Source organism: Staurois parvus, unplaced genomic scaffold, assembly GCF_062004578.1.
Source record: "Staurois parvus isolate SC_StPar_1 unplaced genomic scaffold, SC_StPar_1.0 ptg000174l, whole genome shotgun sequence".
NCBI classification, from domain to species: domain Eukaryota; kingdom Metazoa; phylum Chordata; class Amphibia; order Anura; family Ranidae; genus Staurois; species Staurois parvus.
Window position 1 is genome coordinate 419,805 of NW_028317970.1, and position 18,209 is coordinate 438,013.

The 18,209-nt window shown below is 48.5% G+C and overlaps 1 protein-coding gene across 1 annotated transcript in view; it reads right to left on the reverse strand.

The window, feature by feature from the left end:
- The window catches only part of LOC149462469 (uncharacterized), a 56,140-nt gene extending 39,004 nt beyond the window's left edge, over positions 1-17,136 (reverse strand). Inside the window, exon 1 of the mRNA XM_089676822.1 lies at positions 16,091-17,136. Within this exon, the coding sequence (XP_089532948.1) occupies positions 16,091-17,136 (1,046 nt within the window). The remainder of the gene's footprint in view (positions 1-16,090) is intronic.
- Between the last annotated feature and the right edge of the window lie 1,073 nt (positions 17,137-18,209).

Consider the following 18,209-nt stretch of genomic DNA (forward strand, 5'->3'; position numbering starts at 1 on the left):
GCAAAATCAAAGGGGCCAAAACCCCTCCCCCGAGCAGTCATATATTTCTGTCCCCCTTGGTGGGAGTGGAGGTGACCCCTCTATAAGGATCTACAGTCCATACACACCCAGCACAAGGCCGGGGTCACACTACCAGACGCTTCTCGGGGCTGCAGTTCCTCTGAGCTCCACAAGGTGGGGATCTCACTTCTACCCAGACAGGAGGTCTCTATGGAAGACAGGAAGTGATGTCAGGTACAGACAGGAAGTGATGTCAGATACACTCAGGACGTACTAGGGAGAGGTGAATCAGGAGGAAGTAGAGAGGAGACATTCCTGGATCTGGCAGCAGAGGAGGTAATACGTAGATGAACCCCTTCAGGGGGAGGAGTTGATGATAATATATTTGCTCCCAAAGCTGGCCTACATGGTTCAGTTTTATCGTTCAGCCAGCGGGATGACCAGAAAAACTGAAACGATTCCCCCATCCACACATTGGAGGTGGATGGGGGAATCCTCCCCGCTGCACTCTTGTATTCTGACAATGGGGGGACTCCTCCGCTCTCTGAATACACGGATCAGCACTGAAGCTATTGGCTGCAGCCGCTGGGGGAGTGGCTTTTATCCGGCAGTGGCCACACATGGATGGAAATGTGAGCGATCCCTGCTGAACCAGCTGAATTTCCATGGATCTATGGTCACCTTCAGTGACTTCCTCCCCTCCCCCTCATCTCCTTTATGATGGAAGTCAGAGAATCCTATGACATCACACTGCCCTCACAGCTCCTCCTCCCAAAGTCCCTCCATCCAGAGTCAGAGAATCCTATGACATCACACTGACCTCACAGCTCCTTCCCGTCAATGTCCCTCCATCCAGTCAGGGAATCCTATGACATCACACTGACCTCACAGCTCCTCCTCCCAATGTCCCTCCATCCAGAGTCAGAGAATCCTATGACATCACACTGACCTCACAGCTCCTCCCCCCAATGTCCCTCCATCTGACATTTTTCTGATGCTCTTAGGATGTGGGGCCCCTTGGTATCCTCACATGTAAAGTGGGACTGTTGGTCCTGCGTTGTATGTAATGACATCAGAATGCTGCAACAAGCCTATACCCTGCGTAGTGTGGGGGTCCTGTGGGGGGAAATTATACCTCAGCCTGAAGTGGGTCTTTAATAAAATGGAGACCTGAATGGAGAGGTGAGGAGGATTCTGGGAATATCATTTGATGTGACTATTTGTGTTCAGATGTAGAGTTTTCCTCCTGTGAAGTCTGGAGATCATATGACATCACATTGCCTCCACCTCCCTCCCTGATAGAAGAGAGAAAGAAGAAGAAGATTCTAGAAGTCACCAGAGAGATCACTGAGCTGCTGACAGGAGAGGTGAGCGGTGCCGGGAATTCTGGGACATTCTCCAGTAACAGACAAGGGATGTGTCTGGATGGTGACTGTATCATTGTGTGTGTCAGGTTCCTATAAGGTGTCAGGGTGTCACTGTCTATTTCTCCATGGAGGAGTGGGAGTATTTAGAAGGACACAAGGATCTCTACAAGGACGTCATGATGGACAATCAGCCGCCCCTCACATCACCGGGTAAGAGGAGACTTTATTGTAAAGGAGAGAGCAGTACGGAGGATCCACCTAGATCCCCCATCATCTGATAAACACATAGAAACAATGGATTCAGTCAGTGTGTGTGTTTCCTACAGATGGATCCAGTCATGGGAACCCACCAGAGAGATGTCCCCGTCCTCTGTATTCCCGGGATTCCACACAGGAAGGTCACACCATCCCTCACTATTACAAGGTTGGTGGGATGGAGCATCCAGACCATGGACTCATAGAGACAATGTGTGGATTGTGTGTGATGTCACAATCATAAATCTTACATTTTACAGATGATATTTTCTCTCATTTCCTTGATTTAGAGTGGAGATCCAATCGATATAGAATTTGAGGTGAAAGCAGAAGAAGAAGAGGCGTATGTGAGGGATGATCAGCAGTCTATGGAGGAGGATGGAATAACGGGGACATTTATAGAGGAGGACACTCCTACAGAGATCAGCACAGGTGGGTCATGAACACTAAATCCATTCCTCCACCCATACTGCTCACTGATTGGTCCAGAGTAGGGCGGGGACTGGGTGATATCAGCCTGTAATCCCCTGGTCACTTTCCTGAGCTGTGTTCCCCGTCCTGTATTCCTGGATTTCTCTCGGATAATCTTCCTTCTCTGTGCTGCAGACACAATTTATGTATCTAGACTGGATTTATGGAGGTTCTGGGGTTCAGCTGGCAGCAAAATGTAGATTTTCAGCACAGGAGATACTCTAACTAGGCCCCTGGGGCATATGGTTTGAGTCTCCTTCCCCATGCCCGGGTCTAGTAAGATCTCTGACAGAACATTTCTCCCAGGGTTCCTTGCTCTGTGGTCTGCTGGCTGTGCCGGGTGGAGGGATATGTCTGTATAGTCTCAGCCCCAAGTCACTGAGTGCAGTCTCAGGAGATGGGAGGCAGCGGTGTGGGATCTCTGCAACTTGTCTACAGTAAACATTTAATGTTCCACTGATTACTGAATACAAATATTATAAATTATACAGTGCAGGGGTCAGTACTCATATTGCACATTACATACTCCTGACCCCTGCACTATATACTCTGTTGTACATTACATACTCTTGACCCCTGCAGTCCATTCTTCATTTTGGTTGTTCTCCCCCCATCCTCACTCTCTGACCTCTGGTGGGGCTCAGCCCCGCTGTTCTTCATGACTAAATCATGGACTAAATAAGGAAGTGCAGTACTTCTTGTGTTGGGAAGATGGCGATGAGTGATAGAGGGGGTGGGGACCCTCGTCCTATAATCCCCTCATCACTGTCCCTCCTATAAAAGACAGTTCTGGTTGTTTCCTCACTCTCTGACTAAGGTCCATGAATAAAGAAATGACCTGGTAGGAGATCAGAGGAGCCATTTCCTAGTTCCCTTGAGGGTGGAATTGTAAGCTCCTCAGAGACCAAGCTGCCTGATGTGGGCGGAGTCCTGGTTTGGGGGAACCAATCAGCTCCTGTCTAGTAATCCTCTTTGTCTTTGTATTTTAGTACATGGCCGGGAGATGAGGAAAACCTCCAAGGATTGTCTCACTTTGTCTCCAGACTGGAAAGTAGAAGATGAGGACATCACACAGTATAGTCCAGGAGAAAACCCGGCTCCCTCCAATGTCCATCCGGCACCACCCAGTGTAGATGGACCATCGGATTCCTCGTATCCTGAGGAACCTCAGACTCTGCGGGACTGCGCCGGCCGTCCAACAGGGAAGAGCATCTCCTGTACTGAGTGCGGGAAGAGGTTCTATTATAAATCCCATCTTAATGAGCATAACAGATCTCACACGGGTGAAAAACCATACGCCTGTCCTGAGTGCGGGAAATGTTTTTCACAAAAGTCTAATCTTAAAACACATCAAAGGCGTCACACAGCTGAGAAGCCATATTCCTGTCCTGAGTGCGGGAAGGGTTTCCATTATAAATCGAAACTAAATGAGCATAAAAGATCTCACACAGGTGAGAAGAAACATTCTTGCCCTGAAGATGAGAACATCACACAGTATAGTCCAAGAAAAAATCCGGTTCCTTCCAATGTCCATCCGACACCCCCCAGTGTAGATGGACCATCGGATTCCTCGTATCCTGAAGAACCTCAGACTGTGCGGGATCGGGCCAGCCTTCCAACAAGAAAGAGCTTCTCCTGTACTGAGTGCGGAAAATGTTTCAATTCTACATCCAATCTTAATGTGCATAAAAGATCTCACACGGGGGAGAAACCGTATTCCTGTCCTGAGTGCGGGAAATGTTTTTCACAGAAGTCCAATCTTTACAATCATCAGAGATCTCACACGGGTGAGAAGCCGTATTCCTGTCCTGAGTGCGGGAAATATTTTTCAGACAAGTCCAATCTTTACAAACATCAGAGATCTCACACTGGTGAGAAGCCGTATTCCTGTCCTGAGTGCGGGAAATGTTTTTCACGGAAGTCACATCTTTCCAAACATCAGAGATCTTACGCAGGGGAGAAGATGTATTCCTGTCTTGAGTGTGGGAAATGTTTTTTACGGAAGTTGCATCTTTCCAGACATCAGAGATTTCACACAGGGGAGAAGATGTATGCCTGTCCTGAGTGCGGGAAATGTTTTTCACGGAAGTCGCATCTTTCCACACATCAGAGATCTCACACAGGGAGAAAGCTATATTCCTGTCCTGAGTGTGGGAAATGCTTTTCACAGAAGTCAAGTCTTCACACACATCAGAGATCTCACATTGTGGAGAAGCTGTAATCCTGTCCTGAGTGCGGGAAATGTTTTTCACGGAAGTTGCATCTTTTCAAACATCAGAGATTTCACACAGGGGAGAAGGTAATGCCAGAAACATCATGGGATGCAGAGGGAATTCAGAGTTAGACAGCAAGGCCCATGAGAGAATGATATTCAGGGGTCATTCGGAAGAGGGTCCAGCAGGACCACGCGTGGGAAAATTTAGTTGGGTTGTCCTGAGATGAAACAATCAACTGTTCCATCTCAGCAATTCTACATAGACGTATGAGCCAATCTCGCACTGTGGGGGGGTGAACAGACCCCCAGAAGACCGGTAGGCAAAGTTTAGCCACGTTGAGCATATGCATAGCCAGAGATTTGAAATATAGACGTTTGGTAAACGTAGAGTGGTGGAGGAGGAGTTGGGCCGGAGAGAACTCAATATCAAGGGTAGATACCGAGGAAGTAATCCCATGTACCTCCTGCCAAAAGGGCTGAACCATAGGGCAGTCCCACCAAATATGAAGAAGAGATCCAACAGAAGCTCCACATCTCCAGCAAGTGCTAGGTTTAGATGGATAAAAATGATGGATTCTAGAAGGTGTATTGTACCAACGTGTCGCCAATTTGTATCTGTTTTCTTGAGTTGAAACATTCAAGGAGCACTTATGAGAAAAGGTAAAGATCTGATCCCATTCAGAGGAAGAAAAGTCAATGTTTAAGTCTCTTTTCCATGCTTGGCAGGTCGGAAGAGAGTCAGAGGTTCTATCACCAAGAAGGAGCAGATATGTACATGACACTAGATGCCTCCATGGCTCGGCCTTTGAACAGATGAACTCAAAAAAGGTGAGAGGGCGGACCCATTTATGGCGATATGCGGGACAGAGAAGAAAGTGCCTAATTTGAAGATAAGCCCGGAAGGGGAAGGAGTGATCTCCCATAATACTTGTCAAGGAAGAACAAGACTTCAGCTGACCTTTGTGACAAAAATGGTTCGCCAATACTTGACTATGTGGCCAGTGTGCTGATGGAAAGGACTTGTGCATACCTGGAGGAAAGACCGGACTGAAGCGGAGAGAAGTGGGTTGGGGGCATCTGAAATGGAGGCCAATTTACAGGCTAAACGGAAGATTCTAAGGGAAAGTCCGATTATTGGATGTAGGAGGAGGTCTTGAGGAATGTGTTTGGGCAGGATCCACAGGATCAATGCTAAGTGGGAGGAGGAACAGGAGTGTTCTAGTTGGACCCACGCTTTTGTGGTAGAGTGAATATTCCAATTGATTATCCTAGTGAGATGGCAGGCCCAATGATAAAGTTGCAGGTCTGGTAGTCCAATCTCTCCTTTGTATTTGGGGAGCACAAGTTGAGAGAAAGCTATGCGTGGGTGCTTGTGATTCCAGAGAAAGAGAGAGCACAATCGTCTGCATGAGACAAAAAAGGCGGGTGGTAGATGGATAGGTAAGGTTTGAAATAGGTAGAGGAGGCGCGGGAGGATATTTATATTTAGTATTGCAGCCCTACCTAACCAGGAGAAGCATGGGTGATGCCACTTAGTTAGGTCTGCTCGGATGGCTCTAAGGATTGGAAGGAAATTTTTGGCGTAGAGATCAGAGAGGTTACTCATAAGCTGTATTCCCAGATAGGTAAGGGAGTCCCTTTCCCATCGAAACGGAAACTGTGACTGACAAAAGGAAACCAGGTCTGAGGGAAGAGTCATGTTTAAGGCATAGGATTTGGAATGATTAATTTTAAGATTCGAAATGTATTGAAAAAAGAAAAAATCTTTAAGTAGGTTGGGCAAGGTAATCCGAGGCTCCGTCAGAAACAAACGAATGTCGTCTGCGTAAGCAGCAAGGTTGTATTCCTTATTCACCACGGAACTACCCCTGATATCCGGGTTCAAGCGGAGTTTACGAAGCAATGGCTCTAATGAAATTACAAAAAGAAGCGGGTGAGAGAGGGCAACCTTGACGCATTCCATTCCCGAGAGGGAAGGGGTGGGACAAATGCCCGTTCACACGGACCTGTGCCTTTGGACCAGAGTATAGTGCCATAATAAAATTGAGCATAATGTCCCATAATCCAATCACCTGTAGGGATGCCCATACGTAATCCCAGGACACCCTATCAAACATCTTCTCGGCATCTAGGGAAAGAAAAAATCCGGGACTGTGAGAGTTATGAAGTTGGTGGAGAAGGTTGAGGGCCTTGATGGTGTTGTCCCTCCCTTCCCTACCTGGGATGAAGCCCACTTGGTCAAGATCAATCAGAGAAGGTAGTAGGGGAAGGAGACGGATGGCTAAAATCTTTGCATATATTTTATTATCCACATTTAAAAGAGAAATGGGCCTATAATTGGTAACCAGCATCACATCTTTACCTTCTTTGGGAATAACAGTAATATGGGCCTCCAAAAGGCGATGATGTTGCGTGGGGGTTGAAGAGAAGGTGTTGAAGGCGGAGTGGAAGGGCCCACTCAGAATATCTAGAAACTCCTTGTAATATGCTACTGAAGAACCATCGGGGCCCGGGCTTTTACCAGGTTTCATTTGGTTGACAGCTCGGGAGAGTTCCTCTACCGTGATGTGATGTTCCAAATCCTGAACTGTATCTTCAGGTAAAGCGGAAGGGCTATAGAGGTGAAGAAAGTCAGAGACCAAGGTGGCTTTAGGCTTATTGGCCTTGGAAGGGCGACGTTCCGGAGGAAGATTGTATAATGTTTTGTAGTATTGCTCAAAGTGAGATGCTATATCCGCATTTGAAGTAGCCAGAGAGCCATCTGAGCCCCTAATCTTATGGACCGTTAAACTCAACTTTTTCCTCTGGAGGGATCTGGCCTAGAATCTCCTGCTTTTGTTTTCAAACTCAAAAAAGTTTTTGAGACAAAATGAATCTGCGTTTAACTCCCCCAACATATTATTGGTGTACTATGTGAGGGGCGGTGTCATACAAATACCAGAGATCACACTCCCCCCAACATATTATTAGTGTACTATGTGAGGGGCGGTGTCATACAAATACCGGAGATCACACTCCCCCAACATATTATTAGTGTACTATGTGAGGGGCGGTGTCATACAAATACCGGAGATCACACCCCCCAACATATTATTAGTGTACTATGTGAGGGGCGGTGTCATACAAATACCGGAGATCACACCCCCAACATATTATTAGTGTGCTATGTGAGGGGCGGTGTCATACAAATACCGGAGATCACACCCCCAACATATTATTAGTGTGCTATGTGAGGGGCGGTGTCATACAAATACCGGAGATCACACCCCCCAACATATTATTAGTGTGCTATGTGAGGGGCGGTGTCATACAAATACCGGAGATCACCCCCCACAACATATTATTAGTGTGCTATGTGAGGGGCGGTGTCATACAAATACCGGAGATCACACCCCAACATATTATTAGTGTACTATGTGAGGGGCGGTGTCATACAAATACCGGAGATCACACCCCCCCAACATATTAGTGTACTATGTGAGGGGCGGTGTCATACAAATACCGGAGATCACACCCCCAACATATTATTAGTGTACTATGTGAGGGGCGGTGTCATACAAATACCGGAGATCACACCCCCCCAACATATTATTAGTGTGCTATGTGAGGGGGGGTGTCATACAAATACCGGAGATCACACCCCCAACATATTAGTGTACTATGTGAGGGGGGTGTCATACAAATACCGGAGATCACACCCCCCAACATATTATTAGTGTACTATGTGAGGGGCGGTGTCATACAAATACCGGAGATCACCCCCCCAACATATTATTAGTGTGCTATGTGAGGGGGGGTGTCATACAAATACCGGAGATCACACCTCCCAACATATTATTAGTGTACTATGTGAGGGGGGGTGTCATACAAATACCGGAGATGACTCTCATACATTTATGCGTTGAAGAACGTAAATTAAATAAAACCATATCAATAATCCAACCATTGATAGAAAACCCAAAATTCCTCATTCAGCCTTTGGATGGCGCTAAGTATCATAGTAATCAGCACCACCTAGTGTACAAGGGCAACATGTTTCATTTTAAATCAATGGGAAATATTCATCCCGCTCAGCAAATAGACTCCTAACATTCACCATTCCCCATTCACACAGGAGGAATGGACATGCACTTTCACCAGGTGAATGGTTCTACACATTCTATGAATAGACCCCCAAATGTCAGGAGACGTTTCTATAAAGACGGGAAGTATGGAGCAGAGAAATGAATAGACCTCCCAGCAATGTTATTACCAGGCTGCAGCTAGGGGGAGCTCTAATGTCACCCCAGCAGAGGGATCCCATCTAGCCCACATTAACCCTCTCACTGCCAGAGCTGTTTCTGCATGATTTTGCACACATGGGAAAATGCAGATTTTGGTCCTGAAGATGAGATAAACCCCCAAACATCTATTCTGTGACATCAGAGGCCCTGGAGAATAAAATGGTGGTGATTGTTAAGGTGTTCCCCGTACACAGATTCCCCTTCATATCCGCCTTTATTTCCTCCTTTCCCCCATTTTCTATGTTGGGATCTTTTCTACAATACTTTGTTATAATAATGGAACACGTTGTGTATTGTATTGTACACCAATAATAATGACTCCACCCCCACATTCCAGACAAGGGATCTTCCTGACCAATCAGATTCCTTCCTTTGTTATTTCCTGATTCTATGATTACAATCTTGTTAAAAATATAATTACAATAAAAAGTTTATTGAATGAAAAAACAAAATTGTGTTGTGAGTGACAAACGTCTTCATCATAAATTGTTCATAGATGACACATTGAGAGCCTTCCCAGGTCATCAGTCTATAGTGCAGTGGTCAGGAGTATGTCCTATACAGCCCTGTGTATAGAGTGCAGTGGTCAGGAGTATGTCCTATACAGCCCTGTGTATAGAGTGCAGTGGTCAGGAGTATGTCATATACAGCCCTGTGTATAGAGTGCAGTGGTCAGGAGTATGTCATATACAGCCCTGTGTATAGAGTGCAGTGGTCAGGAGTATGTCATATACAGCCCTGTGTACAGAGTGCAGTGGTCAGGAGTATATCATATACAGCCCTGTGTATAGAGTGCAGTGGTCAGGAGTATATCATATACAGCCCTGTGTATAGAGTGCAGTGGTCAGGAGTATGTCATATACAGCCCTGTGTATAGAGTGCAGTGGTCAGGAGTATGTCATATACAGCCCTGTGTATAGAGTGCAGTGGTCAGGAGTATGTCATATACAGCCCTGTGTATAGAGTGCAGTGGTCAGAAACATGTCATACACAGCCCTGTGTATAGAGTGCAGTGGTCAGGAAGATGTCATATACAGCCCTGTGTATAGAGTGCAGTGGTCAGGAATATGTCATATACAGCCCTGTGTATAGAGTGCAGTGGTCAGGAAGATGTCATATACAGCCCTGTGTATAGAGTTCAGTGGTCAGGAAGATGTCATATACAGCCCTGTGTATAGAGTTCAGTGGTCAGGAGTATGTCCTATACATCCCTGTGTATAGAGTGCAGTGGTCAGGGGTATGTCATATACAGCCCTGTGTATAGAGTGCAGTGGTCAGGTGTATATCATAAATAGCCCTGTGTATAGAGTGCAGTGGTCAGGAGTGTGTCATATACAGCCCTGTGTATAGAGTCCAGTGGTCAGGAGTATGTCAGATACAGCCCTGTGTATAGAGTGCAGTGGTCAGGAGTATGTCATATACAGCCCTGTGTATAGAGTGCAGTGGTCAGGAACATGTCATATACATCCCTGTGTATAGAGTGCAGTGGTCAGGAGTATGTCATATACAGCCCTGTGTATAGAGTGCAGTGGTCAGGAGTATGTCATATACAGCCCTGTGTATAGAGTGCAGTGGTCAGGAGTATGTCATATACAGCCCTGTGTACAGAGCACAGTGGTCAGGAACATGTCATATACAGCCCTGTGTACAGAGTGCAGTGGTCAGGAACATGTCATATACAGCCCTGTGTACTCACCCAATCAGCTGCTTTCTTCATTTAGAGGTAGGTGATCAGGGGGCGGGTCTGTGACATCATCCTCTTATAAGCCCCTCCCATCTGACCGTGCCCATTACTCTCCATGGCATGCCGAGCAGAACTTGGTTTTCATGTGTCTGCGTTGGGCTGATTTGTGGTCACCATGGATTGAATTATTAGGTGTAAACCAGGCAGATGGCTTGTTCTGGGGATTGTCAGTGATCACATGTCCTGTTATATGGATTCAATATCCATCACTCAAACAGGGGCACCCACTACCCAACAGGGACTGCAAACCACCAAGGACCCTAGGCTACTATCCCACCTGGGATTGCAAGTCCACCACCCCACCAGGGACTACCAGCCCACCACCCTGCCCTCCAGCACGCTATCCCTCTGGAGAAATTCCGGCGACCCAACACCTCCTGACGCCGGGCCCTCATCCCGAAGCTGTGCACTCAACACCTCCCGACGCCGGGCCTCCAGCGCCCCTGATGTGGGGGGCCTACAACACCTCCAATCACCATGTCCCATGGCTCATCCACCACTGTGCCCACCGACGCCATGCCACAACACCCACGAACGCTGGCCTACAGCACCCACAGACTGCAACCAGCCAGCTGCAGCCCCAGCTGCCCACCACTCCCTCTCCCCTCCTACGATTGGACACCGATGAAATCCATCATGGCATAATGGACTCTCCCCATCCTCATGTCCTGACCGAAGCCTCCCTCCTATCCGACCCGATCAGTATTCTGCCCACCCTAACATGCCACCTGCACTCCTCCTCCTCGTTCTCTCCTCCATCCCCAAACTTACCTCCCTCTACCCCCCTACTCCCCCAAAACAGCTCTACATCGCACCCTCACTTCTTTCCTCCCCCCTCTATGGCTCTCACCACCTCCTCCTAATACTCCACTCCCCCACCGACCCACATGCCACCACCAACAGACCCACGCGCTCCTGCACCTCCCGTTCCCATGCCACCTTCCTCACCCTCCTCCTTCTCCTAACCGCCGGTGACATCTCCCCGAACCCTAACCCTCCATCTCCCCACTCCCCCATCCGGCACCCCCCTACTCACGCCAAAAACCGCAACCCTCTCAATCTCATATCTGTCCCCCTCCTCCCCACATCCACCCCTCCCCTCTCGGTTGCACTCCTGAACGCCCGTTCGGTTTGCAACAAGCTCACCGCCATCCATGACCTCTTTGTCTCCCACTCCCTCACCCTCCTAGCGGTCACTGAAACCTGGATCCCAGCCACTGACTCCGCCTCCCCTGCGGCCCTCTCCTATGGAGGCCTCGTCTGGACCTACTCACCCAGACCAAGCGGACGCAGAGGCGGAGGGGTCGGTATGCTCCTACCACCGCTGATCACCTTCCAGGTCCTCCCTAACCCCCCCCTCCCTATCCTTCTCCTCATTCGAGGCCCACTGCATCTGGCTCTTCTCTCCCACCCCCCTAAGGATTGCAGTAATCTATCAGCCTCCTGGTTCCGCATCCCCCTTCCTAGACGACTTTGCCGCCTGACTTCCCTTCTTCCTCTCCTCTGAGCTACCGACCATCATTCTAGGCGACTTCAAAATCCCGATCAACGCCAACACCCCTGCGACTTCCCAACTCCTCCTTCTAACCTCCTCCTTCGCACTCACACAGCACACTCAGTCCTCCACCCACTCCAACAGAAACACCCTGGACCTCATTTTCTCCCACCTCTGCACCCCCCACGACTTCACTAATTCCCCCTTCTCCCTCTCTGACCACCACCTCCTCACATTCTCCATCTCCCCCTCCCTCAACTCCCCCCCCGAAGCGTCTAACCATCACCCGCAACCTCCTCAATCTGGACCCGACCCATCTCCACCGCTTCAACCCTGGCAAAATGACCACACAAAATGCCTCAAACGACGCAGTCGCGCACTGGAGTGCTTATGGCGCAAAACCAGATCACTCACGCGTTCTCCCTCTATAAAGCCGCCTACCTCGCCTACACCTCCTCCCTCCACGCCGCCAAGCAAGCCTATTTCATAACCCTTATCAACACCCTCTCCACCTGTCCTCGCCGGCTCTTCTCCACTTTCAAATCCCTGCTCTCTCCCCCCCACCCCCACCCAGCACCTCACTCACCGCCCATGAGATTGCCAATCACTTCCAAAACAAGATTGTCGCAATCCGTAAGGACATTGTCAACTCGCAATCCACCTCTCCACCCAGCCTCCCGCCCTCCTTCAACACCTCAACTGTCCCCTGCCCCGACCTCATGGCCACACTACCCCCCACTATACCTAATGCCCCGCACATCATCACCTCCCTAACACTTCGCTCCCTCAGCCCAACTACCCCCGAGGAGGTCTCTAAGGTCTTCACTGAAGCCCGCCCTACCACCTGCCCCCTGGACCCTATCCCCTCACAGCTCCTCCAGTCACCCCCCCTCCATCATTCGCTCCCTCACCCACATCTTCAATCTCTCCCTCTCCACTGGCACCTTCCCCTCCCTTCTAAAGCACACACACATCACTCCCATACTCAAAAAACCCTCCCTTGACCCCACCAACCTTAGACCCATATCCTTGTTGCCCTTCACTTCCAAGCTCCTTGAGCGCCTGGTCTACAATCGCCTAAGCGCCCACCTCACTGATAACAACCTCCTTGACCCCCTATAGTCCGGCTTCTGCCCCCTGCACTCCACGGAAACCGCCCTACTTAAAATCAATAAAACCAATGACCTGCTAACTGCCAAAGCCAATGGCCACTATTCTATCCTCCTGCTCCTCAACCTCTCTGCAGCCTTCAACACTGTTGACCACCCCCTCCTCCTTGCCAAACTGCACTCCCTTGGCATCAAGGACGCTGCTCTCTCCTGGTTCTCCTCCTACCTTTCCCAACGCTCCTTCAGCGTCACCTACAACACTGCCACCTCCCCCTCCCTCCCTGTCAGGGTCCCCCAGGGCTCTGTCCTCGGGCCCCTCCTCTTCTCCATCTATACCTCCTCCCTTGGCAAACTTATTCACTCCCACGGCTTCAATTACCACCTCTATGCCGACGACACCCAAATTTACCTCTCCACCCCCCACCTCACCCCCTCACTCTCCACCCGCATTGCCCACCTCCTAAACAACATATCAGACTGGATGTCGCTCCACTTCCTCAAACTTAACCTATCCAAAACCGAGCTCCTGGTCTTCCCCCCACCCCGTGCCCCCCCATCTTCTCCATCACTACAAACAACGCCACCATCTCTCCCACCCCACACGCCAAAGTACTGGGTGTCACCCTGGACTCCCACCTCTCCTTCCTACCCCACATCCAACTGCTATCTAGATCTTGCAGGCTCCACCTCCGAAACATCGCCAAGATACGCACATTCCTCACCCCAGACACCATCAAACAACTCGTTCACTCCCTCATCATCTCACGCCTGGACTACTACAACTCCCTCCTCACCGGCCTACCCAAACAAACGCTATCCCCACTCCAGTCTATCCTAAACTCAGCGGCCAGACTCATCCACCTCACCAACCGCTCCACATCTGCCTCCCCCCTCTGCCAATCCCTTCATTGGCTCCCAGTTGCACAACGCATCAAATTCAAACTGCTAACTCTGACCTACAAAGCCATTCACAATGCCGCCCCAAACTACATAACTGACCTGATACCCAAATACTACCCTACCCGTGCCCTCCGCTCCTCCTACTCTCTAGCTCCCTGGTCTCCTCCTCCCACGCCCGATTGCAGGACTTCTCCAGGCCTTCCCCCATCCTCTGGAACTCTCCACCCCAATCCATCAGACTGTCGCCTACCCTCCTCACCTTCAGGCGCACCCTGAAAACCCTCCTCTTCAGGGAAGCCTACCCCAACCTCACCTAACACCCGACCTCACCTAACAACTAACCTCCTCCCCTCCTCCCACCACTCCATCCCCCACAGCCATCTCCTCCTGTACCACCTTCCCCTCCCTCCTAGATTGTAAGCTCGAAAGAGCAGGGCCCTCACACCCCTCGTGTATTGTACTGTTACTGTCTTGTCTCATGTTCTGTCCCCCCCGCTACTGTACAGCGCTGAGCATACCCTTTGGTGCTATATAAATACTGTATAATAATAATCCTAACAGGAGTTCTGTAATTTTTCAGGATGTCAGGAAAAACATGTCCTCCGTCAGTAAATGTTCATGTTGTGTCAGTAATAAAAGTCCCGGAGGGTTGGGAACCCTGCAAGGGGGGCAGAGATATGTGACTGCCTAGTCCAGCCTTTCTCAGCCAGGGTTCCTCCAAAGGGTTCTAGGGCTTCCTTGTCACTTCATTGGGCTGTATATGGAAGTGTCACCGACCAGCCGTTTCTGGATACACAGCTTTGTCATCATTGCACACACACACCATTTTGTTTTTGTTCAATACATTTTTATTAGAATTTCACTTTTAACAAAATTGCAGAAAAAAAACATTCAGGAAATAGTAAACGAAGAAATCGGATTGGTCAGGAAGATCCCTTGTCTGGAATGTGGGGGCGGAGTCATTATTATTGGTGTACAATACAATACACAACGTGTTCCATTATTATAACAAAGTATTGTAGAAAAGATCCCAACATAGAAAATGGGGGAAAGGAGGAAATAAAGGCGGATATGAAGGGGAATCTGTGTACGGGGAACACCTTAACAATCACCACCATTTTATTCTCCAGGGCCTCTGATGTCACAGAATAGATGTTTGGGGGTTTATCTCATCTTCAGGACCAAAATCTGCATTTTCCCATGTGTGCAAAATCATGCAGAAACAGCTCTGGCAGTGAGAGGGTTAATGTGGGCTAGATGGGATCCTTCTGCTGGGGTGACATTAGAGCTCCCCCTAGCTGCAGCCTGGTAATAACATTGCCCTCCATCGATTGGACATAATGGGGGATTTTTCCAGAAATACAGCAATCAATAACAGCACAATACCACATTATGGCCACTAGATGGAGCCAAAGGAATCAGAGTGTGAAATAAAGTATGCCCAATATTCGTCATGGCCGGGCGAATGTCACTCACATTCCTTCTAACTTTTTTTTTTTTACTAAACCTCTGTTTGTGAAAGCTTCCACCATAAATATACTCAGCCAATGAGAGCTGATGACTCCATATTTATTACAGGTACTTCTATAGCACTGTCCATTTATACATAAATTGTTCATTCCCATCAGTCCCCGCCCCTGAGGAGCATACAATCTAAGGTCCCTAACTCACATTCATACATACACATACTAGGGGACAATATAGACAGGAGCCAATAAACCTACCAGCATGTCTTTGGCATGTGGGAAGAAATCAGAGTACCTGGAGGAGACCCATGCAGGCACAGGGAGAACATGCAAACTCCAGGCAGGTGGTGCCATGGTTGGGATTCAAACTAATGACCCGAGTACTGCCAGGCAGAAGGGCTAACCACTGAGCTGCTATCAATAGCCAACCCGGTCCCACACTTCATCCATGTCTTTGGGGACCTCTGATCTCCTTATCAACTGTTTCTTCCATGATGAAGATCAGCCATGGAGTATATCTGAGGTGTATATCAGGGTGTGCTTCTTCCCCATATGAGAGCTGGGATGTCCAGCAACATTCATCTAGAAGACATTTCCCGCACTCAGGGCACTAATACACCTCCAGGATTGTGTGGGACCCCTGATGTACAGGAAGACAGGACTTCAGTGAGGAACATTTCCCTCACTCAGGACAGGAAAGTGGCTTCTCCACCGTGTGACATCTCTGATGTTTGTAAAGATTGGACTTCACTGAAAAACATTTCCCACACTCACAACAGGCATACGGCTTCTCCCCCGTGTGAGATCTCTGATGTGTGTAAAGATTGGATTTCTGTGAAAAACATTTCCCACACTCAGGACAAGCATATGGCTTCTCCCCCGTGTGAGATCTTTGATGTGCGTGAAGATTAGACTTCTCTGAAAAACATTTCCCACATTCAGGACAGGAAAATGGTTTCTCCCCCGTGTGCAATCTCTGATGAATACGAAGACTGGACTTATCAGAAAAACATTTCCCGCACTCAGAACAGGAAAGTGGCTTCTCCCCTGTGTGAGTTCTCTGATGACTGTAAACATGGAACCTCAGTGAAAAATATTTCCCGCACTCAGGACAGGCATATGGCTTCTCCCCCGTGTGAAATCTCTGATGTCTGTAAAGACTGGACTTGTCTGAAAAACATTTCCCACACTCTGCACAGGAATATGGCTTTTCCCCTGTGTGAGATCTCTGATGTCTGTAAAGATCAGACTTCTCTGAGAAACATTTTCTACACTTAGGACAGATATAAGGTCTTTTCCCTGTGTGAGATCTTTGATGCTTAACAAGATCTGATTTTGCTACAAAACATTTCCCACACTCAGGACAAGAAAATGGCTTCTCCCCCTTGTGAGATCTCTGATGTCTGGAAAGATTGCACTTCTGTGAAAAACATTTCTCGCACTCAGGACAGGAATGTGGCTTCTCTCCTGTGTGAGATGTTTTATGCTCATTAAGACGACATTTAAAACGGAAACATTTCCCGCACTCAGGACAGGAATACGGCTTCTCCCCCCTGTGAGTTCTTTTATGCACATTAAGATGGGATTTATAACAGAAACATTTCCCGCACTCAGTACAGGAGAACCTCTTCCCTGTTGGAAGGCCGGCCCGGTCCCGCACCGTCTGAGGTTCCTCAGGATACGAGGAATCTGATGGTCCATCTACACTGGGTGGTGCCGGATGGACATTGGAGGGAGCCGGGTTTTCTCCTGGACTATACTGTGTGATGTCCTCATCTTCTACTTTCCAGTCTGGAGACAAAGTGAGACAATCCTCGGAGGTTTTCCTCATCTCCCGGCCATGGACTAAAATACAAAGACAAAGAGGATTACTAGACAGGAGCTGATTGGTTCCCCCAAACCAGGACTCCGCCCACATCAGGCAGCTTGGTCTCTGAGGAGCTTACAATTCCACCCTCAAGGGAACTAGGAAATGGCTCCTCTGATCTCCTACCAGGTCATTTCTTTATTCATGGACCTTAGTCAGAGAGTGAGGAAACAACCAGAACTGTCTTTTATAGGAGGGACAGTGATGAGGGGATTATAGGACGAGGGTCCCCACCCCCTCTATCACTCATCGCCATCTTCCCAACACAAGAAGTACTGCACTTCCTTATTTACTCCATGATTTAGTCATGAAGAACAGCGGGGCTGAGCCACACCAGAGGTCAGAGAGTGAGGATGGGGGGAGAACAACCAAGATGAAGACTGGACTGATCCTGAAGACCACCATCATTGGGGTATTGACTCCTCCCTCATTATCACTTTCTGTTTAAAGGTCCAAAGTTGGAGGATGTTATCACATTATTATCACCATGTAAAAGTCTGTGCTCCAATCACATCATCCGATATAAAATGTCCAGCTGGGAGGAAATGGGGGGAAAATAATTAAGGCCTAAAGTGAAGGAAATGTGTATTTGCTCCCCTGCTGATCCTGAATGTTCGCCCCTCACACAGAAATAATCGGTCTAACAATGGAATGTTCGCCCCTCACACAGAAATAATCGGTCTAACAATGGAATGTTCGGTGTAACACTGAGAGACAGAATACAACAACAAATTCAGCAGAAATGCGTCTAACAAATGATGACTGATCTGCATGTTCATGAGGGAAAGAAGGATTTGATCCCCTTCACAAAACATGACTTAGTACTTGGTGGCAAATCCCTTGTTGGCAATCACAGAGGTCAGACGTTTCCTGGAGTTGGCCCCCAGGTTTGCACACATCTCAGGAGGGATTTTGGCCCACTCCTCTTGGCAGATCCTCTCCAAGTCATTAGGGTTTGGTGGCTGACATTTGGCAACTCAAACTTTCAGCTCCCTCCACAGATTTTTAATCGGATGAAGGTCTGGAGACTGGCTAGG